The sequence below is a fragment of the Podarcis liolepis genome (genome assembly GCF_965112155.1).
Source record: "Podarcis liolepis genome assembly, chromosome: 9".
Classification (NCBI taxonomy): Eukaryota; Metazoa; Chordata; class Lepidosauria; order Squamata; family Lacertidae; genus Podarcis; species Podarcis liolepis.
The window spans coordinates 73,073,472-73,101,436 of NC_139564.1; the positions used below are offsets into that span (position 1 = coordinate 73,073,472).

The 27,965-nt window shown below is 45.1% G+C and overlaps 2 protein-coding genes and 1 long non-coding RNA gene across 15 annotated transcripts in view; all 3 read right to left on the reverse strand.

Moving 5' to 3' along the window:
• LOC310686682 overlaps nt 1-27,965 on the reverse strand; it is a 52,334-nt gene that overhangs the window by 23,555 nt on the left and 814 nt on the right. The window lies entirely within an intron of this gene.
• TEX52 (testis expressed 52) lies at nt 21-4,955 on the reverse strand. 5 transcript variants are annotated; one of them, XM_083460639.1, is made up of 4 exons: nt 4,829-4,949; nt 3,654-3,826; nt 1,695-2,236; nt 21-291 (listed from the first exon to the last, which is right to left on the reverse strand). In XM_083460639.1, the coding sequence occupies exons 3-4, from the start codon at nt 2,210-2,212 to the stop codon at nt 48-50; spliced, it is 762 nt and encodes a 253-aa protein (XP_083316765.1). In that variant the 5' UTR covers nt 2,213-2,236; nt 3,654-3,826; nt 4,829-4,949; the 3' UTR covers nt 21-47. The 5 variants fall into 5 exon arrangements, with proteins under 5 accessions (XP_083316765.1, XP_083316767.1, XP_083316764.1 ...); XM_083460641.1 differs by lacking the exon at nt 4,829-4,949 and adding an exon at nt 4,636-4,818 and having other exon boundaries at nt 3,790-3,826; XM_083460638.1 differs by lacking the exon at nt 4,829-4,949 and adding an exon at nt 4,636-4,818.
• Nucleotides 5,236-27,901, reverse strand: FOXM1 (forkhead box M1). 9 transcript variants are annotated; one of them, XM_083460475.1, is made up of 10 exons: nt 27,689-27,900; nt 24,146-24,290; nt 21,037-21,596; nt 18,834-18,982; nt 17,152-17,352; nt 14,229-14,357; nt 12,105-12,149; nt 11,077-11,155; nt 9,397-9,566; nt 5,236-7,881 (listed from the first exon to the last, which is right to left on the reverse strand). In XM_083460475.1, exons 3-10 carry the CDS (start codon nt 21,548-21,550, stop codon nt 6,835-6,837), a joined length of 2,334 nt encoding a protein of 777 aa, XP_083316601.1. In that variant the 5' UTR covers nt 21,551-21,596; nt 24,146-24,290; nt 27,689-27,900; the 3' UTR covers nt 5,236-6,834. The 9 variants fall into 9 exon arrangements, with proteins under 9 accessions (XP_083316601.1, XP_083316600.1, XP_083316602.1 ...); XM_083460474.1 differs by lacking the exon at nt 27,689-27,900 and adding an exon at nt 25,636-25,744; XM_083460476.1 differs by lacking the exon at nt 27,689-27,900 and adding an exon at nt 25,692-25,733.

Genomic DNA, 27,965 nt, shown 5'->3' on the forward strand with positions numbered 1-27,965 from the left:
GTAACTCTTCAGTAGCCCTGTGAATTTCAGGCTTCACCCCCTTCCATTTATTCAGTGACAGGTGTACATGGCCTTATTTTACTCCCAGAAAGAGCCAGTTCCTGATATTTTTCTACCACCTCTGGGTAGATGGGGCTGCTGTTCTTCAGGGCAAACTTGACAGCTGCCTCCTGGTAATGGGGTTGGAGGTTTGGACAAGGGTGATCCCAGCAGTCCCTAGAAGCAGGTGTGACAGGCCGCAGTTGGACACAAAGCGAGGCTGGGCTTTTCCCTGGAAGCAGGCGCTTGTATCTGTACAAAATTAAGAAAGCAACATAAATGATCATGCTTATGTGGAAGATTTTGAGGACTTGAAATGCATAAACAGTGCATGATTTCACTTTGATGATGGGCATTGAAGCTCAAAAAAAAAAAAAAAAAGAAGAAGACCCTAGGGTGGGTCTACACACCGGGGGGCGGGGCGGGGCGGAAGCTATTAATAAGTCAGAAATCATTATAACAAAAGGGGGGGGGAATGCTATGGAAAATTGCATTGAATTTTTAAAAAAACTCTCCAGCGCCATCTGGTGTTGCATGCTTGTAACACATTCAAAACACTCTTTTTTTTTTTACTAATGTAGCTGAGTCCTTGTGTGTTTGAGGCTGAGGTGAGATTTGAATTGGGGATTTCATATTAAGTAGAAGGTAATATTCTTGTTATTTCTAAGGGGCATTTCCAGCTTAGCTAGTTTTCCAGAAGTGTGTGGATTTTGTGAGACTGCAGCTTAGTTGGGGATGGAAAAAAAAGAAAGATGATACCATGCGGGTGTTCTGGGAGTTGCTTGCCAGTGGGGGCAAAGCCACAGCAATAGCCCTCTGGCAGTGGTGCCTCTGCCACTAACCAGGATGGACATGGGCTTGGGGCTCTGTGAGAGCACAGAACTGACTCCACATTTGTGCATCATAGTATAGTTCAAAATTATTCTGAGTGTCATTGAGTCCAAGCCCCTGCAATGCAGGAATCTCAACGAAAACATCCATGACAGATGCCCACCCAGTCTCTGCTTGAAAACCTCCAAGGAAGGAGAGTCTACCACTTTCTGGGGGATTCAGCACCTCCCAAAACAGTAAGTGAACCAGCTATCCTTTGAACTTTGCACTTTCCAAGTTCTGCAGTGCTGTTCTCTAATAAAAAAATATGTATACAGCAATATATTTTAGGAAATGTGCATAAAAAAGGTACTTGTGTGAAAATAACATACAAAAATGCACGTCAAAGTGCAAGTAGATCAATAGGTACCACTCTGGTGGGAAGGTAAACAGTTTTTCCGTGCGCTGCTCTGGTTCGCCAGAAGCGGCTTAGTCATGCTGGCCACATGACCCAGAAGCTGTACGCCGGCTCCCTCGGCCAATAAAGCGAGATGAGTGCCGCAACCCCAGAATCGGCCACGACTGGACCTAATGGTCAGGGGTCCCTTTACCTTTACCCATAGGGATAGTGGTTTTGCCTATCCCACCTGAGGAGGGATACCTTACCTCTTCCTAATTATATGGGGAAAGACCCATAGAATCATCCCCACCCATATTATAGTATTATCGCAGCACCTAGCCGTATAGGATCCAGTCAAGGAAAAGCTGCTCTCATGTGGTTGGGGGTTCATCTAAATGGCACCTGCAACAGTTGGTAGAACAAAGTGTTGAGGAGTATATCTTACCGAATGAAACCTTTCGGAGGCATAATATTTCCTTCAACGTCCAAAGGAGGAGCTCGGCACTCGCTCCTCAGTTTGAGTTGATCACACCGTTTCATTTCATTCTTTGTTCGGGTCAGAACTCTCTCTTTATGTCTCCGATCCACAAACAGTGCGTCCCCTTCAATGAGCTTAATGTAGGTGTTCCCATCCAACTGCGAAGGAGGTGGGACTGGTGGCACAGCCATGAATCCTTTCCTGGGAGCAGTGATCCATCGCCATGTGTTGCTGTCAAAAGGCTTATCCGGTCTTGGGCGATAGATTGCTGGCAACCTCCCTACATCCAGCCATGTATGGTATCCCCAGACGTGCCATAGGCTATCCTCTTCCACTGGGCAACGTATTTTGTGGCTGACACTTATTTTGGCATCTGTGTGGGGTGGTCTTTCAACAGCCAGTTTATGGTAGGGTCTTGGAGAAAACCCTGGCCATGACACATATTTGTCTGCACAGAGGAAGTGTCTCTCTTTCCATGTGGTCATCTTGAACAGGAATTCAGATTAACCCTAGGCAGGGGGAAAGAAGGGCGTTCAGAGACATCAGAAGCCCCAGTATTGGCCTACAAGATGATGCCCTACTGCAATACCCAGCTTCAGTTTGTTGAAGATCCTAAGGCATAAGAAATGTAAAATACCCATCATAACATGGAATCCTACCTATGAAATCCTGCTTCCACATGTCCCAGTCCCATGTTCTCTTCCTTCAATCCTTGGCAACCATATAAGACAACATAAAAAAATTCCTTCCAGTAGCACCTTAAAGACCAACTAAGTTAGTTCTTGGTATGAGCTTTCGTGTGCATGCACACTTCTTCAGATACCTGAAGATATCTGAAGAAGTGTGCATGCACACGAAAGCTCATACCAAGAACTAACTTAGTTGGTCTTTAAGGTGCTACTGGAAGGAATTTTTTTATTTTGACTATGGCAGACCAACACGGCTACCTATCTACTACTGAAATATAAGACAACAGTTGCAGTTAACAAGGAGATCTACGATTTAGGAATCCTTTACAAGAAAAACACTTTGCTACCCTTTCCTGCATTTCATTTGCTGCCTCCCCAACAGTCAACGTTCAGATTGTAAGCTCTATGGAGCAGGAGTCTAGCGTTTTTCATTTATGACTCTGTTTAGTGCTGTCACAAAATGCATCTGCTCCTGGTGAGTGTTCTCTCTCCTCAACAAAGATGAAGTGTGTGTGATCATTTACTGTGCATAGGCCAAGAAACCGAGAATAAGGCATCCCATAAAATGGGGAACAGCTGCTTCCTCTGCCTTCTTGTCTATTTTCCAGTTGCTATTCTGCGAAGAGCACAGAGAGATGAGCAGGAAGGCTGCACAGATAGCAAGCTATTTGATAATAATCTCAGCCACAATATTTACATTTTTTTAAAAGAGTTTAATGAAGAGGCTAACTATTACAATGCTGACAGAGAAAGATGAAGAAAAGTTTAAACATATCTCTAACTCATTATGGAGCTGCAGGAATAGTGCAGACATTAAGAGGAACGGAATCTGAGGAGTTACCAGCCACTGTGCACGCTCACCAGGAATGATGGAAAATGTGCACCTCATTATTCTACAAAGAGGGACTTGTGCAAATTTCCCAGTCGGTATACAGAATCCAGGGGCAAAACTAGGCTTTATTTCACCCGGGTTAAAGATCCAATCTGGCACCTTCCCACATGCAATTGAGTCCACACACAGACTGGGAAGCCTCTGGAGGCTTCGCCTGGGGCAAAGAACCTGGCTAGCACCCCGGTAGTTACAGCACTGCATAATCTCCAACAGGCTTTGGGAAATGTGCACATGTTGACTGAATTTTGTACATTTCCTGACCATTCTGATCCCCAGCAGGCTTTGGGGAATGTGCATTTCCTTCATTTTGTCCCTGCCAAGGACACATAATAAGGCTTGTCATACCTTACAGTGGCAAACTCGCTGTCCTTCCCACAGCAGGAACGCAGAGCAAAAGAGGCACATGAACTGCCACCTGAGACTCCTGTATATCTTGGAACATAACATTTCCAGAGAGATATCAAAGCAAGTATTGTGTCACCTTGAAGACTAAGCAATTCATTATGGCCATAGCTTTCCTGGATTCAATCCCATGTCATCAGCAGTTGAGAGGTATATAAAGAAGTCGAGAGAAAACATTTAAGTGATAATCAGAGCTTAAATATATGCTAAAAAGGCACATCTTTCACTGTACTAGATTAGTGATAATTTACTCAGCATTACTAAAATGATTATATTAACAGAGAACCATTCAAAAGGAACATTGACAGATTTATCCTGGAATTGGTCAGCTCATTAACGTGTGCAGTGTGGTGAAAATGATGGAAAGGCTTTGTCTCTATTTAACTCTTGTCAGGCAGGGGTGGCAACTTGAATAAAATATTGGGGGGGCAGGTAAGCTCCACCCCGCAGAATTGGTGACATGACATAGCAGACACACACCATTTTTGTGGCAATGCACATCAACTGGGGGGAGGGGCTGGCTCCCTCAAATATTAGCTCCTATGGGGACAGCACTGAACTTTTTGGTGAATTGAAATTCAGCTGTTTCATGTTGTAATCTTCCTTTGAATGGTCACCTTAAGGTCAGTTACGGAATATCCCAATAGGTTGAATTGTTCTCTCACTGATTTATGGTTATTGCCATTTTTTATTTCACATTTGTTCATTTATTCTTTTGTACGGAAACTGACCAGTTGCCCTGAGTACAATTGTAGAATGCAGTAGAATGCATTGTACATTGAATCTGTGTAGAATGCAGAAGGGAATTGGCGGCAGATGATGGGATAAATGATACTGGAAGATGAGCAGGTGATTTCGATTGGTTTTATACCATGGTCTTCCCCCCAAATAACTGTAGTTTAGTGAGGGTGCTGAGAACATTCACCTTGAGATTCTTTGCTCTCTTTCCCAAGTCTCCCTGGGAAGATTGCTGAAGTGTCTGGAATACACCAGTTTAAGTCTATGCTGAATGTGACCAAATTACTGAGCTTCTCAGGCAGATGTTCCCTATGCTATGCTGCCATTGAGATGGGAAAAATCACATTTGCCCCTGGAGAAGATGCCGGGGATTTGCTTGCCTTTATTCTTCCTAAGGGCTCCTTTTCCTTCTGTCTGCAGCTGTGTTCTATTCCATTGTGTGCTTTGCTGTTTCCAAGCTGGCTTCCTGGCTCACACATGCGTGATAAATTCCCACAGCAACTAGTTGTGATGTCATGTGCCAGGAACTGTGACTTCAGGCAAAGTTTGAAGGTGACGGTGGCATATAGAAGGAAATTAAGAAAACATCCCAGGCTCCTGATGAACAGCTTCTGCTTCTGAATGAATGGCTTGGTGATCCTAAAATCCTTATAGGAATTGTGGAGAACAATCCATAGGAAGGAAAATCAATCTCTAAGAATAGAGGAATGGGGACACCAATTCACAAAGGCTAATGCTGGCCCCTTGCAGACTCATGAAAGATGCTAAGGAAACACACTGCTCAGAATCACACTTTCTACTCTGGCTTTATTGCATAGGTTGTTAGAAGAAACACAAACACAGACTGTGGCTGAAGTACTTCTATGCAGGGGTTATTGATTCATTTATTTTTTAAGGCCAGACTAGGCAATGCATAAGACAAATCACATTTCACACAATTGCTTTCTTTTCTTTTCACCCATATGATATAAGAGAAGGGAAACAAGGTTTTAAAATGTGTTTGAAAGTTTGATCTCCTGCTTAAAAGTGCTCCCTTTCCCCAAATGAAGATTACGGGATCAATTTTTGAAGCACTTCCCCATTTCTCTAATTGCTGAAGGTTACATCAAGTGCTCAAGTTGGGAAGCTAAGTGACGCCTGGGTTGGATCTGGTTTGGCTCTCCAGATGTTGCTGGACCCCCATCACCCCTCACTTTTGGCCCTGCTGGGGCTGATGAAAGCTGGGTCCAACAACAGTCAGAGAGCCCCACTTTAGCCAACCATTCTAAAACTTTGAATAGCATGTCCCCATAAAGGAAGCAGCATCTGACCTGGTTTGACTACAGTGGCAGGCATTCCTACCTGGTAGTGGCCATGTTTTTTCCAACCCTGCTTGCACGAATCACTACTCGGAAGTGGTACCTGTCAGTGTGGCCGTGCTAGGTTAGAAGTTACTTTTGCCCTACTGGGAGGATTTTAGAGCATCTAAGCCGCGCCACTGCTCTGCTGGGCATTTAAGCACCAGGTGTTTCAGGAAAAGTGACACCAGCAGTGACAGTGAGATTTAAAACGCAGCAGCTCCAAATCCCACCCAAGCATATTTAAAGGTTGTCTCTATGGCAATCAAAATCTCCCTTCTTTGATTGATTGGAGACATTTCAATCTGCTGGTGTATGAATTCTGAATAGGTTTGCCAATGTATTTTTTTTCCTGGCCCTACTCCTGGTCCTTTAACAGGAGCCTGGAATAAAAAGTTGCGCAGCTAAAGCTTTCTCTTCATATGGACATAGAAATGGGAAATGCTTTGGCTGCTAAATTCCTTCATGCTAGGTTCCTATTAAAGGCACAAAACAAAGAATAGTTATTTGTTGTAGTTATTTCCATAAGTGGAAATAAGTGACCTAAGGCTACATAGGATTTCAGAGCACTTGCATTTAATGTGTAGTGTAACAGAAAACTTTTGGCAAATTCATCTCTTTTATTTACAAACAGAACCAGCTGATGTTCCCTCTGCAGTTATTGAACATATTAAACATACAAGAATCTCATCTTCTTTTGCATTTAGTCACCATCTTTATACTTTAAAAGGCACTAAAATATACAAATATATACAAAGGCCAACATATGTACATTAGATGCTCTATCAAATAGGAGGGCTATTAAAAGGGATTTTCACTATGTTTTGTAAGTAACAGACTTAGATGTCCTTGATTGTCCAGTGGATTGGCTCTGTCCAATCAATAGCAATATCCATCAGGACTCCAAACAGCTTCTGGATCATTCTATGACCAGCTATATGATAGGATCATCCTAATGTGATAACAGCTTGGGAGTCAGTTAAAAAACAACCCACCAACTGCGTCCCTTGGTGGTTTGCACTAAACCAGAATCTATAAACAAAATGTGGTCATTTCAGTTCAGGAATTAACTGTGACCAACTGAGATCAGTACCCAAGTTGTCATCCTCAAGGCCAGGAAAACTGACATCTAGTAGGATTTTGCTCAAACTGTCATTCATGGTGTCCAGGACTAGGCCTTCCAAGAATGAATGGTTTTCAGGAAGAGCAGAGGCCTGAAGCTCTGGGGACGACTGTTTGCTGGTTGCAGGAGAGCTCGTCAAGGGCCCAGAGACCATGTCATTGGTTTCTGCATTTAGGAGTGGCAGCTGTGGAGAATCACATAACGATGGCCTTACGGGAGTGCTGCCAAGTCCCAGGATGTCCAAGTTCCCCTGAAGGGATGTTAATGAGGTTGGAGGGGTTCTCACAGGACTGCAAAGCAGATCACTAGTTTCCTTGACAAAAGGTGCCAATCTCCAGGGGTCAGTAGTTGCCAGGAATGGTGTTGGGGTGGTTATGGGAGCTTTACTAGGTACGGAAGAAATGGGCAGCTTGCAGAACATCTCTTTTATTGCAGATTTAAAAGGAATGACTTCTCCCTGAGAGCAACTAAACTGAGATGTACTTTCCAGAGGATGAGTATCCGTTGCAAAGGGAGGGTCATTTCCCACCGTGCATGACTCTGACCTACTGGTGGGTTGCAGGAGGAGGACTGGTTCTTCAGAGGAAGGCAGGGCTAAGTGCTGTTTCCTTCTGGATCTGCCCATTACTTGCCTCTCTTGTCTCTTTATAACCAGTGGCTTGAGAGCTGTAAATGGTCTCTTCTGCTTTGCAGGTGGGGCTGGAAGGACTATGTCTGGTGGTTCACCCAGTTGCACTGGCTCTGCCTTTGTAGACGCTGTGGGGAGGAACTGAGGCGCCCATGTGTTGGAATGAAAGCTGTCACTCTCCTCTTTTATATGCAGGGCTGCGGCGAATGATTCTTTGCTGATCCAACAGGCGTCCTGCTTTATGGACTGCTGGGATGTAAATGGAGATAGCTCTCCATCACAAGTCTCCTCCTTGATGGGGATGGGAGCTGGGAGCAGGGTTGGCTCTTCACTGGACGGCAACACCTGCAACAGGAAGACAGAATGAGAGACAGTAAAGTATATTTGACAGCAAGATATTGGTAAAAAAAACCCCTCACAAATCAAGGAAGTAACAGAAAAGTTAAGGACATTACAGTAAGATACAGATGTGCATGTATGTGTGTCTTGATGGGTGCTCCGCTTAATATCATTTGTAACGAGCTTTCCACAAATGTTCACTGAGGAGAAATCGTTTCCTGGCAATTGATAATATGAAGATGAGGGCAAAGCAAAAGGTTGCTCTGTCTCTCTTAGTATTGGGGAGCGGTGTCACTCTCATCCCCTGAAACACCCCAGTACTTGGGGGACCACATGCCAGAGGCAGGTATAGCCAAAATCTGGAGGGTCAAATCTTCCCTGTCCCTCGGCTACACAAGCAGCACACCTTCAACAAGATCAGCTGTGAAAGAAATGCTGCCTTTTACCCCCTAGTCCAATCAGCCCTTGTGGGCAGCTGGTAACTGGAAGCTGGTCAGCTCCTCATTTCAAGCTCTCTGAATCCTGTAGGACCGGTTCAGAGCACTGGGGAACTCCCTCCTCAGACAGGTTCCATTTTAATCCTTTAGGCCCCAAAATCCATCCTTTTCTTTCAAGCTTTTAATCGTATTTTGGATCCCTATATGCTGGCTTTAGGTTTTCAATCCTATCTGGGAGTAAGTCCCCTGAACCCAATGGGACTGCCTTTTGAGTAGATAATGCATACGGTTGTGCAGTAAATGTATTTTATTTTTTATTCGTTACTAATTAAATTTGTATATCACCCTTCATCTAAAGATCCCAGGGTGGTGCACAACAGAAAAAATACAAAATGGGAATGCAAAATACAACTGTTTTTTGCTCCTCTTCTTCTACTGGTGTATACTGGTAATTAATTTGTTTTGTAAGCTGCTTTGAGAGCTTTTAAAACCATTTAAATAATTTCATAATTTTGGAGGGCTTCTTTATGGGTCATTGAAGCGGTTTTAATGTATTGCTTTTATTTTCTGCTATTCCTTTTTGGTTCTCAATCTTTTTTAGGTTGCTTAAAGATGTGATGTATAGTATACAATAAGTGACGCATACATCTGATGATGATGATAGTTACAGGTAGGTAGCCGTGTTGGTCTGCCATAGACTACCTGCAACTAGAACTATGGAAGGCACCACATTGAGCCGCATGAAATGGAAGTCCATCAACAAGGTATCTGAAGAAGTGTGCATGCACACAAAAGCTCATACCAATAACAAACTTAGTTGGTCTCTAAGGTGCTACTGGAAGGATTTTTTATTTTATCTGATGATGATGATGATAATGATAGTGTCTCGGGTGATTGTGGCGATTATACCCAATGAGTGCAATATCCCTTACAAAACAGTACTATCAAATCAAGGCCTCAATACAAATGTGGAATGAGGGGAACCACTCTGGAAGTGGGAAATGCCTGCCCCGACAGCCAGGCTGCAAATTTATTCTCATGCTCAGGCACAAGCATGGAGTTGGGTACTGATACACAGTCTGACCTTTGGAGCAATGCACACGGGTTTGCTGCTCTGCATGGTCTCTGAGGCACCCTGGGACGCAGGAAGAGGCATCTTTGAAGAAGGTTGAAGGATGACGGACTGACTCAAAGGAAAGTGAATTGGAACTAGGTAGGAGTTGACACGTGGCAGCAAGGGCTTCATTTTTCGGCCTAGGAAGGAAAAAAGAGGTCTTAGCCCAGGATCTATAAAAGGTACTTCCTCAATTTTAATTGATCAGCCACCAGAGGCTTCCCAGTTTTGTACTGGGAAATCTCTGCTTTCATCTCAGTTGCATCAGTGTCCTCCTTCGATTCAAAACTGCACACAAGAGTAATTCCTTGCTGCTTTTCTGGGAATGGAAGCACTAGACTGACTATTGTGAGTATTCTACTGACAGCTTGTTGTGGCTTGGGAAGTACCGCGTATTTTTTGCTCTATAGGACGCAGCGGACCATAGGACGCACCTTGTTTTAGAGGAGGAGAACAAGGGGGAAAAATTCTCCCCCTCTCTGCGCAGCGCCCCTTCAGCGAAGCGGCAGGAGAAACGGAGCCCCTTCCATTTCTCCTCCTGGAGGAGTGCTCCGGAGGCTTCAGGCGGCTATCTGGAGAGCGAGAGGGGTCGGTGCGCACCGACCCCTCTCCAGATAGCCTCGGGTTCCTTTTGCTTGTGGGGCTGGCGGTGGGGAAAGCCGAGCTTCCCTCACCGCCAGCCCCGGGGAGTAGCGGGAAGGCTGCACGCAGCCTTTCCGCTGCTCCCCGACCTGCTGCCTTCAGAGCACAGCACGAGTTCCCGCTGCACTCTGCAGGCTTCGGGTTCCTTTAGCTGAAGCCCGGAGAGCAAGACTCTCCTGGCTTCAGCGAAAGGAACCTGAAGCCTCCGGAGGGAGTGCTCCCTCTGCGCTTCGGAGGCTTCGCCTTGCTATCACTGAAGCCAAGGAGCCTGCATTCGCTCCATAGGACGCACACACATTTCCCCTTAATTTTGGGAGGGGGAAAAGTGCGTCCTATAAAGCGAAAAATACAGTAGATCACTAGCACCATGCTTTATGGTTGTACATAGACCTTTTATTTCAAACCTGGGAATTTTTCAGTGTCTCCACATACACGGAAAGTCCCAGTCCTTAGCCCGTTAGTGGAGTTTGTATTATACCCAGACAGACGCAGGGGAAGAAGCTTGGAAAGATCTTGAATAATGAAGCTGCCTTCTGTAGAGTTAACCCAGGATCCTGCCAGATCAGTGCTACTCTGACGGGCAACAGAGGCCTTTCCCTGTACTTCTTTAAGTGGAGAAGTAAGGATTGAACCTGGGACTGCCTGCAAGTAAGCGTACGTGCTCTCATGTAGCAGGTACTGCCAGGTATTGCTGAGTGCCTGGAGGCTCTTCTGCGGGGCTGCAGTTTCATACAGGGGTTCACCCCCAGGCTAAGAATTCTGCCTGTCCCTTACGGAGGACTGACATTTACCCCCTGAACTTTGCTTTGCTGGTCTCTGCTTTCTGCCTTGCTTTGCCCTTTCCGTTACAGCCCTCCAGCCCTCACATGCACACCAGGTGAATACCTCCAACATGTGTAGAAAACACCCTTGTCACAGTTCCCGTTAAATCCACTGTTGGGGTTTCGTTAGGGAGAAGAATTTTGCCACTTTCCCTGGGATTGGTAGAGATGTAGAGTATACACTCACGTGCAGTCTGTGTCTCACTTTTGCGACCGCTAGTGCCTCTCATACTCTTCTGTAGATCTGGAATGTGCCGCTTTTGCTGCTACATTAGTTTTAGATTAAGAGAGACAAGAAAACAAAAGTTAGAGAAGCTGCAATTGCCCAACTGCTTTGTATGGATCCGGAGGGCAGTGCTGAACTAATGTAAGGAATTTAACTGGCACAGTCCTACAGAGCTATGGGGCGATCTGTGTCACCTCCTGCTGCAAGCAGACACCCTTGTCTTTGCTGACTGTCACCCCACAAACCCCATAGAGCCTGACAGAGGTGGCGCAACAGAACTCCTTCCACAGCTGTCCTTCAGGCAGGAAGGGGGGTGGAGAGAAAAAGGAGCTGAGTTTGATAACTCTCACTGCCTGAAGAAATAAAGATAAAAAGATTAATTGTGCAGTGTGTTTCGTTCTACCCAAGTTCAACATGCTTGAGCACAATGGCAGAAGAAAAGGAGCAGCAGCAAGCAGAGACTTGAAACACGGAGTCAGTCAAACTAGCTATTTGCAAGACTATCATCACATGGAAAAGAGCTTTTAGTTTCAGTCCTATCAGCATTGTTGGCTGCTGTCAGGATGCAAGCGATGATGCCATGAGCCTGCCCTCCACTCACCCCCCCCCCACTGTGCTCTCTCTCACCGTGTTCTAGAAAGATATATTAAGAGGCTTCATTTGCTCCTTTGAACCAAGCATCACAACAGAAATAATCTAAAAATGCACTTGCAGGTGTTTTTTTTAAAATGTACTGAAAACCCACCGTTTGACCAAATATTTGCTTGTGCCCCAAATTAATAGGCGGTGAATAAACTTAAGTATCCACTCATCGGTCCGAGTAGCATGACTGTGGGTGGCCAAGGCATTTTCCACACGCTTGAAGGAGGCACAGAAGGGGAAGCTGCAGGAGGATCTCAGCTCTGACTAGTAAAGCAACCTCTATACATCTGCAGGCACCGAAAGAGGGAAGACAGAAACCCAAGCCCAACCAGGAGGGAAGGTCTTACTGATTCCAAGAGCCCGGGTGATGCTGGTGACTGCACATCCAGTGGCTGGTGGTGGCCAAGTATACAAAAGGAATGAAAAGGAAATTGTCAGCTAAACCGGACAACAAAGGAACATTTGGGCACAGCAGACAGTACAGAACAATCTGTGAGTCCTCAGTGAGAAAGTATGCTGAAAGTTTTGTACAATACCAAACGCTTCCAGAGTTTCCAATGATCAGAAGGTTAGCCCTGTTTGAGGCTAGATTGGGGGAGAACAAGGAACAGGCTCTTTTCAACTAAAACTTTTAAAATAACCAGGCAAAGCGGGTTTCCAGGTTCATGCAACCCTCCGCTCCCAAACACAACTTTCTATTAGCAAGGAAAGAAGTGTGGGTTGTCCATAACAATCCATGGAGAAATGCAAAAATGGGAAAAATTAGCCCCTTTTCTTCCTTAGGGTCTTGGAGTGTGTGTTATTTTTAAATTTTTGCCAACCTTTATACACACAACCCATTTGCATCTACAAGGCACTGGAGTGCAAGGCTTCTGTATGCAAATAAGCTGTGGATTTGGCTTAGAAAAAACCTGAGACATATTTTGTCCAGAGGAATTGTATGGAGGGAATCCAAATCTCTGCCCAACCTCCAGCCTGAAGCATTAACAGGCTGCCATAAGACACACTCTGTCAGCCAAGCCCATTACAAACTGCAATGGTGGGTAACGATCTGGATTTGACATTTTTTAAACATTTGTGAAAAACAAACTTTTCAGATGAATGCCTTTTGCTTGAGGGTAGACATACTGCTACCCATTGACTACTAGGTTAATATATCGGATTTCTCCATTAATTCCTAGGAGCAGTTTTCATCCCAATGTTTAAAAATGACTTCTCAATGGCAACCAGGAATTCATGTGTCTAGACTAGAGGTGGGGACCATAGAATCATGGCAGAGTTGGAAGGGACCCAAAGGATCACTGGGTCCTATCCTGCAATGCAGGAATCACAGCTAAAGAATTCCAGACAAATGGCCATCCAAGCTGTTTAAAAACCTTCAATAAAGGAGTCCACTACCTTCCAAGGTAGTCAGTTCCACTGTCAAACAGCTCTGTCAGATAGTTCTCCTGCACACATTCTAGCTTGTCATTATCCTTCTTAAATTGCCCAGAACTGGTTGAAGTATTCCCGGTGGGGTCTGACCAAGGCAGAATAGAGTGGGACTCTTCCTTCCCTTGATCTGGACACTAGACTTCTGTTGATGCAGCCTAGAACAGCATTAGCTCTTTGCTGCTGCATCATGCTGTTGAGTCATGTTAAGCTTGCGGATCCTTTTCACATGTACCACTGGCAAACCAGTTGTCCCAGATCTTATACTTTGTGCATCTGGTTCTTCCTGCCTAAGTGCAGAACCTTTCATCTGTCCTATTGAAATTCATGTTGTTACTTTCGGCTCAGCTCTCCGATCTGTTATCCTGATTCTGTCTTCCGCAGCATTAGCTACCCCTCCCAGTTTGGTGTCTTCTGCTAATTTGATAAACATCCCTTAAATTCCTTCATCCAAGTTGTATATAAAGATGGAGAACAACAACGGGCTCAGGACAGAACCCTGTGGCACCCCATTTGTCACTTTTTTCCAGGATGATGAGGAAATATTGGTAAACACTCTTGGGGTTCGGTCAGTCAACCAGCTACAATTCCACCTAACAATCTTCTGCAGCCCAAATTTTACCAGCTTCTCTGCAAGAATTTCATGGAGGACTTGTGTCAAAAGGCTTGCTGAAATCAAAGTATGTTAGTTCCACATCCTGTGGCCCTCTGGATACTCCTGGACTACAATTCCCATCATCCCTAGCCGCTGGCCATGGAAGTTGAAGTCCAGCAACATTGGGAGGGCCACATGTTCCCCACATTTATCTAGACAATGAGATAGCATTCTTTAACCCTTTTAAAAGGTTTATAGCCACACCAGTACTTAAGACTTTCCTTTCTGTGAATTCAAGTGATCCATTTCCCTTCTAATACCAAACCTAGGTGATCCAATGCTCACCAGCATGTCTTCACCTGCCTCCTCAGAATGGAAATAGCCAGGTGCTTGAGAAATCAGGAATTGGTAGGGCAATCTCCTTTTCTGCATGAAAGGTACTCACTTTGAACACCTGGTCCAGTGTCAAATAGCGGTTGGCTTCAGGGTGAATGGTCCAGAATGAGATTTTGCCATTGGCAGATGTCTCTCGAACAAACATGTCATGAAGAGAAAGATTGTGCCTTATAGAGTTCTGGATGGGAAAGGAGAAATGTTTGCTGTTTTTTTTGTTATCAGTGGATTCTTCAGATGAAATCTTGATAATTCACAAAGACCTTGGCTTTGAATCCTCTGTATCTACAGGGGCTGTGCCCCTGCCATATTCCCCACTTTAACCCCCTAGGGCTTCCTCTTCCCGCCCCATGCAACTGCTGAGATCACTTTTCACCTTTCCAACCCGATTTTGCAAGCCACTTCTCTTCTATAGCCCTACTTTGCACCTATTTTCACCTTTACCCCCATGTCCATGATTCCTCCTCCTCCTCCTTTTGTGCAAACTCCTTTGCACACAAACCAGCCCCATGGCAACCTGATGCATCTTGCTCCTCCCACACATTGTAACTACTAAGCACCCTTTTTGCCTTCTGCTCAATTTTGAAGTGGTCACCCCATTATTCTTCAGACCATTTCATGCCCCTGCTTTCATCTTCACTCCCATTCCCATTCCTCCCTCTTTGCTCCCATATTTTCATCTTCATTCCCCTTTTCCGTTCACCCTCCTTACTTTTCTCAACCCTCCCTTGCACCGATCACCCCCCATTTCCATGCCTTATCCTCTCCCCTCTGGCACAGCCCCATCTGCCCACACTCCTCAATGCTGATATCTGTTACTGTACCTTTAAGACGAATGGCTTCTTAAGAGCAAGCCTCTGAGTTGGCTTGTTCAGTGAGAGAAGATTAAATTCAGTTGGTGGATGTTGTGTTTATATGGAACTTTGCTCGTTAATAAAATATCTCTTCTAAATTACTGTATTGGATCTGGAACTGGTACCAGGAGTGAAATACATTATGTGAAGGTACTGTGAAATATTTGAGGGCTCTGCATCTTTGATCTCTCTTGCACAAGGGAGTTGAGCAACAGGGCAAAGTTTAAAAGAGCCCTTGTTTTCCGTTCAGTGCTTCTCCCTCCTTGCTTTATTCAGACAAGAAGTCTGAGTAAAGTTGAGAACTATTTCATTTAAGGAAACATCTGGTGATACGGGGGTTCTGTTTGTGGTGATTATTAAGTGGCGACTTCTTTGTATATGCAAATAGACGCTTGGTTTTGCAGTCAGGGACTGATGAGAATGCATGTCTGAACCAGGAGATTTTGCTTGCCAATTTAAGTAAGCTGTTTTGTGGTTCATTTCATATTCTGAATTCACTTCCATGGCCCCAAGGCCAGTTAATACTTATAGTCATCACTTCACGGCTGCAGTACAAATGGATGTTTTCCATATAAATGTGAACAATCCATCAGAAGTCAAGCAGCACATATAATATGCTTCAGTAAAGTCGCTTCACACAAACCACTGGACCCACAAATGCTAAATGATCAAGTGATGCACACTGATGTGTGCCTTTCTTACATGCAATTGCTTTCACAATACTTTAGAACAGTGTAACACAGATGGCAGGTATATACATTGTCTCCCCCAGGAATTTGTGGGCAAGGCGTTGTAAATATACAGTATGGCAAGAGACCATAAATGAGTGAATATAACCTCACATGCATACTAAAAACACCAGGCTCATCAAGATTGTTAATTTCTGCAATAATGCAATTCCACAAAGGGTTCACATCAATGCCTGTTCATATCAAACTGCTTTTCATCCTCGTTTCATTAGCTATGTGCATATGAATGTGTGTGTGTGTGTGTGCTGCAATTCTGCACAGGTATCAAGAAAGCACAGAAAGTGAAATAAATTGTACAGCAAAACTTCCTGAGGACCTCAATTTTCTTACAAACGAAACAAGAAAAAATACACAACCACAGGTTTGTAGCATTTCTGGCTGAAAAGATGTTCACCCACTTGGAAGGAAAATACCTGCAGAAATCTCAGAAGCACAGGTGTGGAATAGGAGTGCATAGCTCCTTACCCCTCCTTGTGATAGTAAACTCGAGGAATTATTCACAATATGGACCTATTACAAAACACTGCAGTGCAGGCTGCTCCTTTTCAGTGCTTCCATTAGTTGGCAAGGCTCCCCTCCGTTCTACCTGCCTTTGTCTTCCCCTTGACCTCACAGTCAGCATTACATGGCTACTGAGAAACCCCCTGGCCTGTAGTCTCCCCCCAATGTTTTTTGTACAGTGGTATCTCTACTTATGGATGCGATCCGTTCCAGGGTGCCGTTTGCACCCCGAAAATGTCCGTAAGTAGAGTGCCGCTTCTGCACATGACGCAATAGAGTGCTCCTGCGCATATGTGAAGCGTGCAGAACGCTTCTGCGTGTGTGGCAAAACCCGGAAGTGTATACTTCGTGTATACCACGTTCGCAACCCGAAAATCCGCAACATGAACCTAACACAACCAGTGGCGTAGCGTGGGGGGTGCAGGGGGGGGCCGGCCGCACCAGGTGCAACATCTGGGGGTTAGGGTTAGGGGGCACAAATCCACGGGTTAGGGGGCGCAAATTACTTGCCTTGCCCCGGGTGCTGACAACCCACGCTACGCCACTGAACACAACTAGAGGTATAACTGTACTTCTCCAAACCTTGGGGTGCCCCCAAGCCTGCTACAAACTGAACATAAGAAACAGGGGGAATCCTATTCAAAACAAGAAAAACAGAATTATGCAAAAGCAGATGAATTATGTTAATGTGCTTAATTTCTATGGTTAATGTAAGTTGCCGGATTCTGCTATTCTTGGCACAGCATTTTAATCCCCCCCCCCTGCAGAATACACATAGCCCTGGTAACATTTGCACCTGAAGGGAGAAAACTGACAGTTGTTTGCATAATGCACTTTCTCCTCTGGCTTTACAGGTCACAGTGTTTGTTACCTTCCAGCCGGGCTTGGCTACATGCTTGAAATAAGGGAAATGGTCCTCAATCCAGGTGTAGATATCTTTCAGCATCATGCGCTTCTTCTCAGTGCTGTTGATGGCAAACTGGATCATGGCCATATAGGAGTAGGGGGGACGTTCAGAGAAGGACTCCTGCCATGAGGTCGTAGAGGAAGACGCTGCAGAACCTTCCTCGGCCTGACAAGAAGACAATATGAAGGGTGCAGGGCCTGTAGAATGTTAGTTATATGAAGAGCGTCTGGATTTTGATGTACCAAACAGTGAACCTCTGAATAGGTTAGGGTTAGCCATTTTAATGGGCAAATATTTAAAGACCACAGGGCTGCTTCCCTGCTTGCCAACCCCCACTCGTGAAGCCCCCACCTGCTCCTCAGAGAAAGGAAACCTTTTTGGCTCCATGAGTGAGATCTTTACTTTGATTGACCCTCTTGGCCAAATTTGACAGCTGGGTGGGGCTAAAACAATGGGAGTGGGCAGGGGATACAAACCCTGCTTGAATCAGGAGCGGGCTTGGATGGAATCCTAGCAAACGGAGCAGGATTAAACCTCCATTCATCAAAGGATAAGCAGGGGTGAAATCCTGCTCAGTCTGACTGTGAACCCATGTTCTTCCTGTGCATCTCTCCCAGACGACACTTCTGCCTCAGGAGCAGGGAGGTGCAGAGTGGTGGCAGAACAGGGCGGTTTTAGGGAAGCTGCCCCAGCCTGCTTTAATAGTTCTTCTGCAAATTGTCTGGGCTGCCCACCTGCATGCATCTCCCTAGTCCTCTTCTCTTCTCAAGGTCCATTAGCAAAGCATTTCACAGAAGTCTGTTACAATACTGTAATTCGCGGCCTACCTGTGGCCACCAGCCAAACTGCTCTATGGCAACGGTCTTCCCTTCTTATGCTATGTACGGTTAATTTAGCAGAAACATAACATTGAGACTTACATTAGGAAAACCCAGGTTTCCTTACTGTGATTGTGAAACTACATAGACTGTGTGCTGCAGTGAACAGAATGTGGGGCATGAGTCAGGTTTAAATTCCCCCCAAGCAACAAAGCTGCTCACCACATGACCCTGCACCAGCTGTTCTCTCCCTGGTGAACGTCAAGGTGGGATTGCAATGTAATAATTGCAATCCATTATTATTTATAGCATTATGCAAATATGAATTAAAGCAACCCACACGCCGGGAACAAGTAGCCTGCCATTGCTATCAGCTGAAAGAAAGGTGCACTTAAGAATGAAGGTTCCCATCTAAGCAAGGACATTTCATGGAACATTTGGCACCATAAATATAAATATCTGCAGTGTTCAGCCAGTTTGCAGTGAGCCTCCTTGCCCATACAGGGTTGCAGTTACCAATCCAGAGATCTCCTCTGCACATTAAATTGTGAAGTGCCTGAAGATAAAAAGTCGACAGCAGCCTATCCCACGCTAGAAGCACTTCTGGTCCTTCTGTCTACCTCCTTCCCTCCCTCTCCTGCTCACTACAGTGGGTAGAAGGGGGCAGACCAACACTGGGAAATCAAGAGATGAGAGGAGTCTCTGCAACCTGGTCTCACGAGAGTGCAGGTACAAGAGGAGTCTCTGAATTGCAGCCTGGCCCTATGCGCAGACACCTGGCTCGGCTTCTCTTTCCTTGGCTTTTATTTGGCTGCACACCTTGCTTACCTTAATAGCTTTCTGCTTGGGGGTCTGGTTCTCCTTCTCCGTCTCCTTTTTCACACTGCAAGGGCTCAGTCCACTAGAGCTCATATTGCCCAGCCACTGAATGTTAGTCAGACTGTTGTCCAAGACACTGCTTGTTGTCTCCGCACTGCCTAGATAAATACAAACTCTTAAGTTCTCATTCTGTAGTCCTAGATTCCCAAAAGAAGGCTTCCAGCTTGTGCCTTAAGCAGCAGAGTTCAGAGTTTTAAGTAGCGAGAGAGGCCCACAATGGAGTTTGGGAAGCAGCACTTGAAATAAATTGAGCTTCAAATACTGTCGCTGCTCAGTCCCATGTACAGTTATGGTTGCCAACATGTTATTGGTCCTGTTTCTGTGCCTTGAAGTACAGTCTGACAGACAGAAATTTAAGAATGTAGATATTATCGTGGAAGGAGAACAGTCAATCTCGGTTGTCAAACATAATCCATACTGGAAGACCATTCAACTTCTGAAACGTTCAGCAACTGAGGCGCAGCTTCCGACTGGTTGCAAGAGCTTCTTGCACTCAAGCAGAAGCTGCGTTGGACATTTGGGTTCCGAAAAACATTCGAAAACCAGAACATTTACTTCCGGGTTTTCAGCGTTTGGGAGCCAAAACATTCAAAAATGGAGCCGTTTGAGAACCAAGGTTTGACTATACTAGATTCTATTCCATTTATTATTATATGTTGTAATTCCTGGAATGCAGGGGGTGGGACTAGATGAGCCTTGGGGTCCCCCCCAACTCTATAATTCTATGCTGCTATGATTTTACCAGTCTTTTATGAATCTTTAGTAAAAGACAATATATAATTTAAAGATTGGAAACTGACATCCACAGATTTAAACCATAAGCTCCCCCACTTTTGCTACGTTATCTTTAAGGCTGCCTCGTTCCTTGCCTGGAACAATTTGTTCTAGTTCCACCACAATTTTTCCTGCCTACCACGTTCAAAGTAGCAGAATTGTGATCTGCTCCATTTCCTATACTCGTACCATAGACATGCCCCTGTCAAAGGAATTAATTTGCTCTGAACCTGGTGCAAGGAAATCCATTTCCCCAAGAGGCGAAATGTAACAAACAGCTTTCTCCGTACCTCTGCCTTTCCTACCCATGCTGTCACAACAGATTATAATACATGGTGCAAAGCACCATCCGGTCACAGCCTGCTATCATTTTCATATTAAAAGGTAAAGGGACCCCTGACCATTAGGTCCAGTCATGGCCGACTCTGGGGTTGCGGCGCTCACCTCGCTTTACTGGCTGAGGGAGCCGGCGTACATGTGGCCAGCATGACTAAGCCGCTTCTGGCGAACCAGAGCAGCGCACGGAAACGCCGTTTACCTTCCCGCCGGAGTGGTACCTATTTATCTACTTGCACTTTGACGTGCTTTCGAACTGCTAGGTTGGCAGGAGCAGGGACCAAGCAACAGGAGCTCACCCCGTCACGGGGATTCAAACCGCCGACCTTCTGATCGGCAAGTCCTAGGCTCTGTAGTTTAACCCACAGCGCCACCCGCGTCCCTTACCCTAACCATTATTACTCACACATAAAGACACTTCCACTTTAATTGCCAATTACAGGGTCCATTGAATGGGGCTATATATCTCTGGCCTCATGCTCTGCACACTTGCCACTCTCAAGCGGCAACTTTAGAGATGGGAGACTATGAGGAAAGTGCACTTTGCACACAAAAAGAGAACTTTGTACAGAATAGCAATCTGTTGTGAGGACAGGCTAACGCCTCTCTGCTTAGAACAGGTTCCCTGCTTCACGACTCCAGGGCACAAGTACCCAACAGCACCCTCCATTCCCACCAACCTGGGGCTCCAGGACAGAGCACTGCACACAGGTAAGTAAGGGAACGGATAATACCTGGTACACTTTCCACCACACCCTCTTTGCCATTTTGGAATACTGTATTTTGCACCAACTCCTCTCTCCTAAAAGCAGTGCTTTTGGGGTTAAAAAAGAGATGCTAGTACTCGCATCTTGATATATGCGTTGTTGGTGCCAGCACAAAAGAGGTGATGGTACTCCATACTGGTGAGTAGACCCAAAATGCACTGCCTAAAAGCCACCCTTCCCCCCCCCCAATAGGCCCTGTCCCTCCCCCCACCAACTAGCAGCAGTCAAGCAAAGAGAGGGCTGCCCCATGTGTCATAAGAAAAAGAACTACATACTGTTTTCTTCCGGTTCTCGTCCATCCATAGACAGCAACTCTTCCATTAATGCAGAGCTTTGCTCAATGTACTTTTCATCCTCTCCTGCCTTGTCGTGGGCAGTGCTGTGCTCCTCATCAGATTTGAAAAGATTCTTGAACTCTCTTCTCTCCATTCTAGGAGAGCTGCTACTGATGAGAATAAATTTGCTAGGCCCATTGCTGCCAGATTCTTTCCCCTTGGCTGTTAGAGCATCAATGATACTTTGGACATCTGTGTTAGCAGGAATAGCTACCACCTGGGCATCTGACAAGGTCGGGTGGTCTATTATCTTAATCCCCCCCACAGGGACTTCTCGATTTCCGGGTTCCGTTTTGTTTGTGCCGTGCTCCTTAGGCTTTGCTTCTTCCTGCTTAGGAGACCCAACATTCTGGCCACTTGGCTCATCTCCTGCTAAGGTGCTCGCCGCATCGCTATGTGGGAAAGACAGCTTCCGTCTCTTGAGAATCAGGGGCCTGTGAGGGCTGCTCTTCATCCTTGACCTGTGCAGTCAATCTCCATTGAGGACAGAATGAAGGAACCTGAAAAACACAAAGAACAACATTTCTGTCCAGTTATGAGAACATGTGACAAATTGTGAGGGAGTGTCTTGAAATCAGCTGCTAGGTTTCCTGCAATATGCTTTTTTAATGAATGAATGGTGTTCTACAGTAGGAATCTTCAACCTTTTCAAACCTTGGGTCCACATTTAACCCAAACATGTTTTTGAGGATCCATTTCTTGATATTGTGCCCCACCTTGGACCAGTGGGTCCTGTCCCACTACTCTACCTCAGGATCAAATAATAAATGCAGTAAACACAGTAAATGCAGGTATGCAAAATAAGAGCTGATTAAGGATACATATGCAACATCAAAGTTTCAGAAGCAGTACATCTCTGAATATCATTTGATGGAGAGCAACACAAAGGGTACTGCCTCCCAGGCCCTGTTGGTGGCTTCCTAAAAGCATATGGTTTGCCACTGTTGTTATGCATGGACTGGGTTGCCTATGGTCTGTTAGCTGGACCAGGCAAGGAAAGTTTTCTAAACAGGAATTTAGAACTGGATTCCCCTCTCCCTTTGGGAACTTTAATGTGCTAGAAATGACCAACCCAGATATGAACAGTCAGGCAGCTACTAACTTTTCATTTGGGCCAGTAACTTTTATGGTTTGTGTGTGAGGCTTAGCAAAATTAAGGAAACAAAGAAATGAAAGCTCAGAATAAGACTAATTTCCTTATTCTTGGAGGGAATGTGCTATCAGGCTTTCTCATTACCATAAAAAATATGCTGCTAGCTATAAAAGTTTGGGTGGGATGTGAGCAAATAAACTGCAGCTGAATTCAGAAAAGATGGAGGTACAGTTAGTGGATAATTCAAAGGACTGGGCAGGGTGGCTTTCTGTTCTGGATGGAGTGGCACTCAAAGCTTGAAGGTGCTGTTTGATCTGGCATGAATTGCTTTCCACCCTGTCAGTGCAATTCCTCCTGGACAGCCTAGAGGGCCCCGTCTGCCTGCCCTCCTGAGGTCCCAGACCTAAGGAAAAGCAAGCGGCAAAGAGCAGGAGATGGGCCTTGGAAGCGCTGGTTCAGTTACACCCAAGTGCCTGACACTTTTGTCTTTGAGCACTAAGATTTTAATCCTATTGCCAATGTGTTTTTACTGCTCTACTACAGTGGTGACTCGCAAGACGAAAAGAATTCGTTCCGCGAGTCTTTTCGTCTTGCGATGTTTTTCGCCTTGCGAAGCACGGTCCGTCACAACTGCGCCTCTTCAAGCGGCTTTTTTTAAAAAAGCGCAAGACGTTTTCATCTTGCGAAGCAAGCCCATAGGGAAATTCGTCTAGCGAAGCAACGCAAAAACGGAAAACCCTTTCGTCTAGCGAGTTTTTCGTCTTGCGAGGCATTCGTCTTGCGGGGCACCACTGTATTTTAAACTGTTTCTGAATTGTTTAATTTTGATTTTTTTTAAAAAAAATCTTCAAGCTGCTCTACGTCTGCGAGCACTAATACTGAGGGGTAGGATATCAATCTCATATCTAACTTATTAACTAACTAAGAGAAGACTCCCTGGAAAAGACCCTGATGTTGGGAAAGATTGAGGGCACAAGGAGAAGGGGACGACAGAGGACGAGATGGTTGGATAGTGTTCTCGAAGCTACCAGCATGAGTTGGACCAAACTGCGGGAGGCAGTGGAAGTGAGGAGTGCCTGGCGTGCTCTGGTCCAGGGGGTCACGAAGAGTCAGACACGACTAAACAACAAGATATTTTCATGATGAACTCCCAGTGTGCAGTGTTAGAAATTGGGATAGAAAAGCTAGGAGCCAAATGGCTCCTGGGACCTGGGTTGTGGGCACCAAAACAGAAAGTCTAGTTGCCATTTCTGGGGAGGGTCAGCAACACTTTTTATTTATTATTTTGATAAGCATGAACTAATATGCAGTTCACAAGAGTGACACATTGTTAAGATCACACAAATTAAACAAGTATGAACAGAAATAGTTAATACTTGTTTAATTTGGTGTTTACAATAAAAGTACTTCAGTTTTCAAAACACTCTACTCTTTATTGTTAAACTCCTTAACATATTTGCCTATCCTTAACATATGTTTGAGGCTTCAAAGCACATACATTTCAGTAACCCTTGAGTGTCAGCCAGGCGCAGAAAATGTCACCCAGACCTTTTGAGGTGCTCACAAATGGATCATTTTTAGGCGCGAAATGCGCCTGGCGCCCTGCTAATTTCAAACCCTGCTAGTGCGGTAGGCTCTGCTTTCATTGATGGTGAGCCTCCACTCCCCATCGAGCAGAGGCAAGCACAGAAGCTGGCAAACCTTGATTTTTGCATCATGGGGAGAGAAGGCTCCAGCCTCTTTCCGGATTCAGAAGCTGAAGTCATTCTTGCCTTCATAATTTTGAGTCTAGATTACTGAAATGTTCTCAACGTAGGGCTACCCTTAATGATAGAAGCTTCAACTAGTACAAATGGAGCAGCCCGCCTTCTGATGGGAATGGGTTAGCAAGTGTCTGTTAAACCGGTGGCTCCCGCTTGTATTCTGGGCACAATGCAAGGCACTGGTTATTATTACCTTTAAAGCCATAAATAGACGGGACTAAGAGTTTCACTGGTTTTTACTAGTGTATTATCTGAGGTTTTCCCCATTTCCTCCCGTAAGTACTGGAAACAGCTGGCAGTGTCCTGGCAACTACTTTTTCCCTGGAAAAAAGCTGATCCTGCAAGGAAACGAGATAAAATCCTTCACAATCCCGGTATTTATTTATTTAAAAATAAATTTCTTAATTTCATTTTGCAGTATATAATAAACAAGAACTGTTACAAACGTCTTGAATGTCTTTGCATTATTCACCCATAAGAGCATTCAGAATATAATGGATGAAAGGAAAATACTTTGTCACACCATACAAATTACACCAGAATATACTCTAATCAAGAAATCCTTCTCTGTTCTTCCTGCCTCATGTAAGATAAAAACTCTTCCTATGCCATGTAAAAAGAATTCGAGTTGTCCCCATTTCATCCCGTAAGTACTGGAAACAGCTGGCAATGGCTTTGCCACTACTTTTTCCCTGGAAAAAAGCTGATCCTGCATGGAAATGAGATAAAAACCTTCATAATCCCAGTATCACCCAAAGAAAACTGTATTGGCTGCCTCCATAAGAAGTCTTTGCACCTCAGAACATGGCCAGCTCTTGGTTCATGTAAGGCTTTGGCCAGGCTCATCCTGCTTTGCCAAAATTCACTTCAGAACGCATCCCAAACACTCCTGCAACCATATATACCAAACAAGGGAAGAGCAGCAGTGATGAGCAAACCCTGCCATTACGGTTCCTCCCCAGTTCACTTCTGAAAACCTCTGCCCCAGAAGAACTGGCGGGGAAAGTCCCACATTGAAATAACAAATAGAAGAAGAGGGGAAACATGTTCCTGAGCTGAATGACAACCATTTGAGAAAGCACAGGCCATTCTTCAAAAATCTATCCAACTGTCGTTTCTTGAAATCAGAAATCTTTGCTCCCATGGCTATTCTGGTGAACATATAAAGCAATTGATCAGATTTAATGGAGGACATTTGTCTTATCTCCATGGTAAAGTTAAAGGGACCCCTGAAGATTAGGTCCAGTTATGGCCGACTCTGGGGTTGCGGCGCTCATCTCGCTTTACTTGCCAGGGGAGCCGGCCTACAACTTCTGGGTCATGTGGCCAGCATGACTAAGCCGCTACTGGCGAAACCAGAGCAGCGCACGAAACACCGTTTACCTTCCTGCCGGAGCAGTACCTATTTATCTACTTGCACTTTTGACATGCTCTCGAACTGCTAGGTGGGCAGGAGCAGGGACCGAGCAACAGAGGCTCACCCCATCGCAGGCATTCGAACTGCCGACCTTCTGATCGGCAAGTCCTAGGCTCTGTAGTTTAACCCACAGCACCACCTGCGTCCCTATCCCCATGGAAATGAGGCCCAAATGTTCAGGAATAACTAAACTGGAAGGTATTTCCTAAGGGAGTTAGCTCAGCAAGCTGCTAATGATAGAGTGATTAATAACAACATTCTCTCACCAAATGGAGCACAAAAATAAGATGAACTCATCTCATCCAGGTCCTATGTGACAGACCTGCCCCTCCACAGTCTCCATGTAGCCGTTAACAGAGGCCAACCAGTAGGAATGCCCAACATTCCATGGAGGTTATTATTACTCTCCCTCCGGCATCAAGCACATAGGAGCTACACAAGCTTTTCCCAGCATCACAATGAGCAGTCTTCAAAATATGGCTAACATTCATCCCTTTAAAAATCTTAGCTATTATAATCACCCCATGTGAAGGACTTGGTAACTTTGTAAACTCTTGTTGCAATTGACATTGATGATTGAGCAAAAGGACTGGGTAGTAATGACCTTCTTTGCCCATCCATTTGTTTACACATGAACAGTTTGTTCAAAGTTGCCTGTTTATGTAGCTGATCATATACAACATTATCTGAAGTTCATTAGAACATACTTCCAGGTAAGTGTATGTAGAATTGCAACCCCGAAGAGGTGCATTTATTTATTATTTAGTACTAACTCCAGAACTGCTCAAGACTTAGCACTTCTCCCCAGGAGTTCAGCATGGCTGATCAGCCAGAAGGAAAAGGAAAATGCTTTTAATATTTATTCTACTTATTATACAAGTGATGCTGATTCTTTCTTTTTTTGCCAGCTTAAGAGAATGTTAGTTGGTATCCATTTGTCTCAGGAGACAATGGAAGACTGTGCTTTTGGAGGTAAAGACAAACCATTGGAGAGTTACAGCACATGGTGTGTCTCTAGACCAGTATGGGAAAGACATGTTTTGGATGCAGTTAGGGCAGATGAAGGTGTCTGGTTGTGCTGGTGCATGTGTACAATGTAGCCTCTGTCATAGTGTTTTTTGGACAAAATGCTGTCATTTCCTGCCTTCATGAATACTGGTCCATAAGAAGCACCTCAATCTTGCTTTGCAGCATGGTTGCATTCTTTTATAAGAAAACTGTGGGATAACTAGCCTCATATAACCAACATGCTTAAGTCTAATCAATGCACTAAAGAACTAAAACCACAGAATAAGCTGTCACCCGCTAGGCTTTTCTCACCTTGGGAGGGACTAAGTAATCAAGCCTTTGTTCACCTTCAGGCTACCAGAGAAGTTCAAAGTGTGCAAAGGTTTTGAGCTGGTTGCTACAGCTCAGACTGCATGGCTCTCACAAGCCATTATTGTGTTCCTATACCAGTAATTTAGGAACTTCCACTATTGCAACTAAATCAGGTTTTACTGCCTATGCAACATTTTCTGACTGCTGTATGGAAAAGCATATGAACTGGGTCTTTGGAGTTTACAAATAAACCATTATTACCTTACTTTTTTTTCTATGCTAGGGGAAAAGGGGAACTTTAGAAGGAATTTAGAAGGGCATATTTTAAAGGTCTAACAGCTTATACTTCCTTGCTTTGCTGCACATTCTGTGATTTAAAATCTGTGCTGGGGTTCTTGCACCAAAGAGTACTGTACTTGCCCAAACTGGATCTTGACATCTAGGAATTCTCCTGTTTACATACCATTTTTTTTCCTTGCCACCAACAAAAACAATAATAAGCAATAATTGCACCTCACTGCTGCCGCCCATAAAACACCCTCATATTCCCAGCCTTGCCCAAGGTGGGGGGGAAATGAAGCAAGGGACAGAGTCAGGCAAAAGCTGGAAATTCAATAGCAATTACTGTTAAGCTTTTCTCTCTCTTTGTTGTTGTAGGAAAACCACATACTTATATGAAAGGGCTGGCGCTGTGCAGTTTTTATTGTAGTTACTGGTATGTTTTAAACAGATTTTATACGTGTATCTGGTTTTAATTCTATCAGTGTTTAGGGTTTTTTTTATTTTTGGTTTTTCTGCGTTTTTAGCAGCTTTTAGCAGAGAAAAAGCTGGGGTATGAATATAATAATAGTAGTAGAAGTAGTAATAATAACAACAGTAGCACCACCAGCACCAGCTGCGCCTTTCTGGGGCTCCTTGGCCCCTCCTGGCCGCGGGGCGAGTTCGCGCAGGACTAGCGCCTTAACTGAAAGCGCCGTTGAGACGCCGAGCTTACGTCACCTTCGGCAGCGCCGCCTCGCTCGCTCCCGGCCGGGAATCTCCTCCTGGGGCTTCGCCGCTCGGCTCCGGGGCGGGAGAGGGACCCCGCTCCTGGCTCCTCGCGCCTGCCGAGGCGCGCGCGCCTGCCTCTTCCGGCCGCGGCCTCTTCGCCCCTCGCCCGGCTCCGCCGCCGCCGCCTTTTCCTTCGCCCGTCCCGGTTGTTTGAATTTGGCGCCCGGAGAGCTCGGTCCGCGTCACGTGACGCGCCGGGACCAATCGGCATCGGGGTAGAAGAAGA

What these genes read in the sequence shown, in the direction of transcription:
- TEX52 (XM_083460640.1), bottom strand. Translation starts at nt 2,212, where the DNA reads ATGACCACATGGAAAGAGAGACACTTCCTCTGTGCAGACAAATATGTG. An exon ending in CCTCCGAAAGGTTTCATTCG is followed by an intron (nt 292 to 1,694) that starts GTAAGATATACT and finishes AATTTTGTACAG; the next exon opens with ATACAAGCGCCTGCTTCCAG.
- FOXM1 (XM_083460477.1), bottom strand. Translation starts at nt 21,550, where the DNA reads ATGAAGAGCAGCCCTCACAGGCCCCTGATTCTCAAGAGACGGAAGCTG. An exon ending in TAGCCAAGCCCGGCTGGAAG is followed by an intron (nt 14,358 to 17,151) that starts GTAACAAACACT and finishes TTTCCCATCCAG; the next exon opens with AACTCTATAAGGCACAATCT. An exon ending in CACCCGGGCTCTTGGAATCA is followed by an intron (nt 11,156 to 12,104) that starts GTAAGACCTTCC and finishes AAACTAATGTAG; the next exon opens with CAGCAAAAGCGGCACATTCC.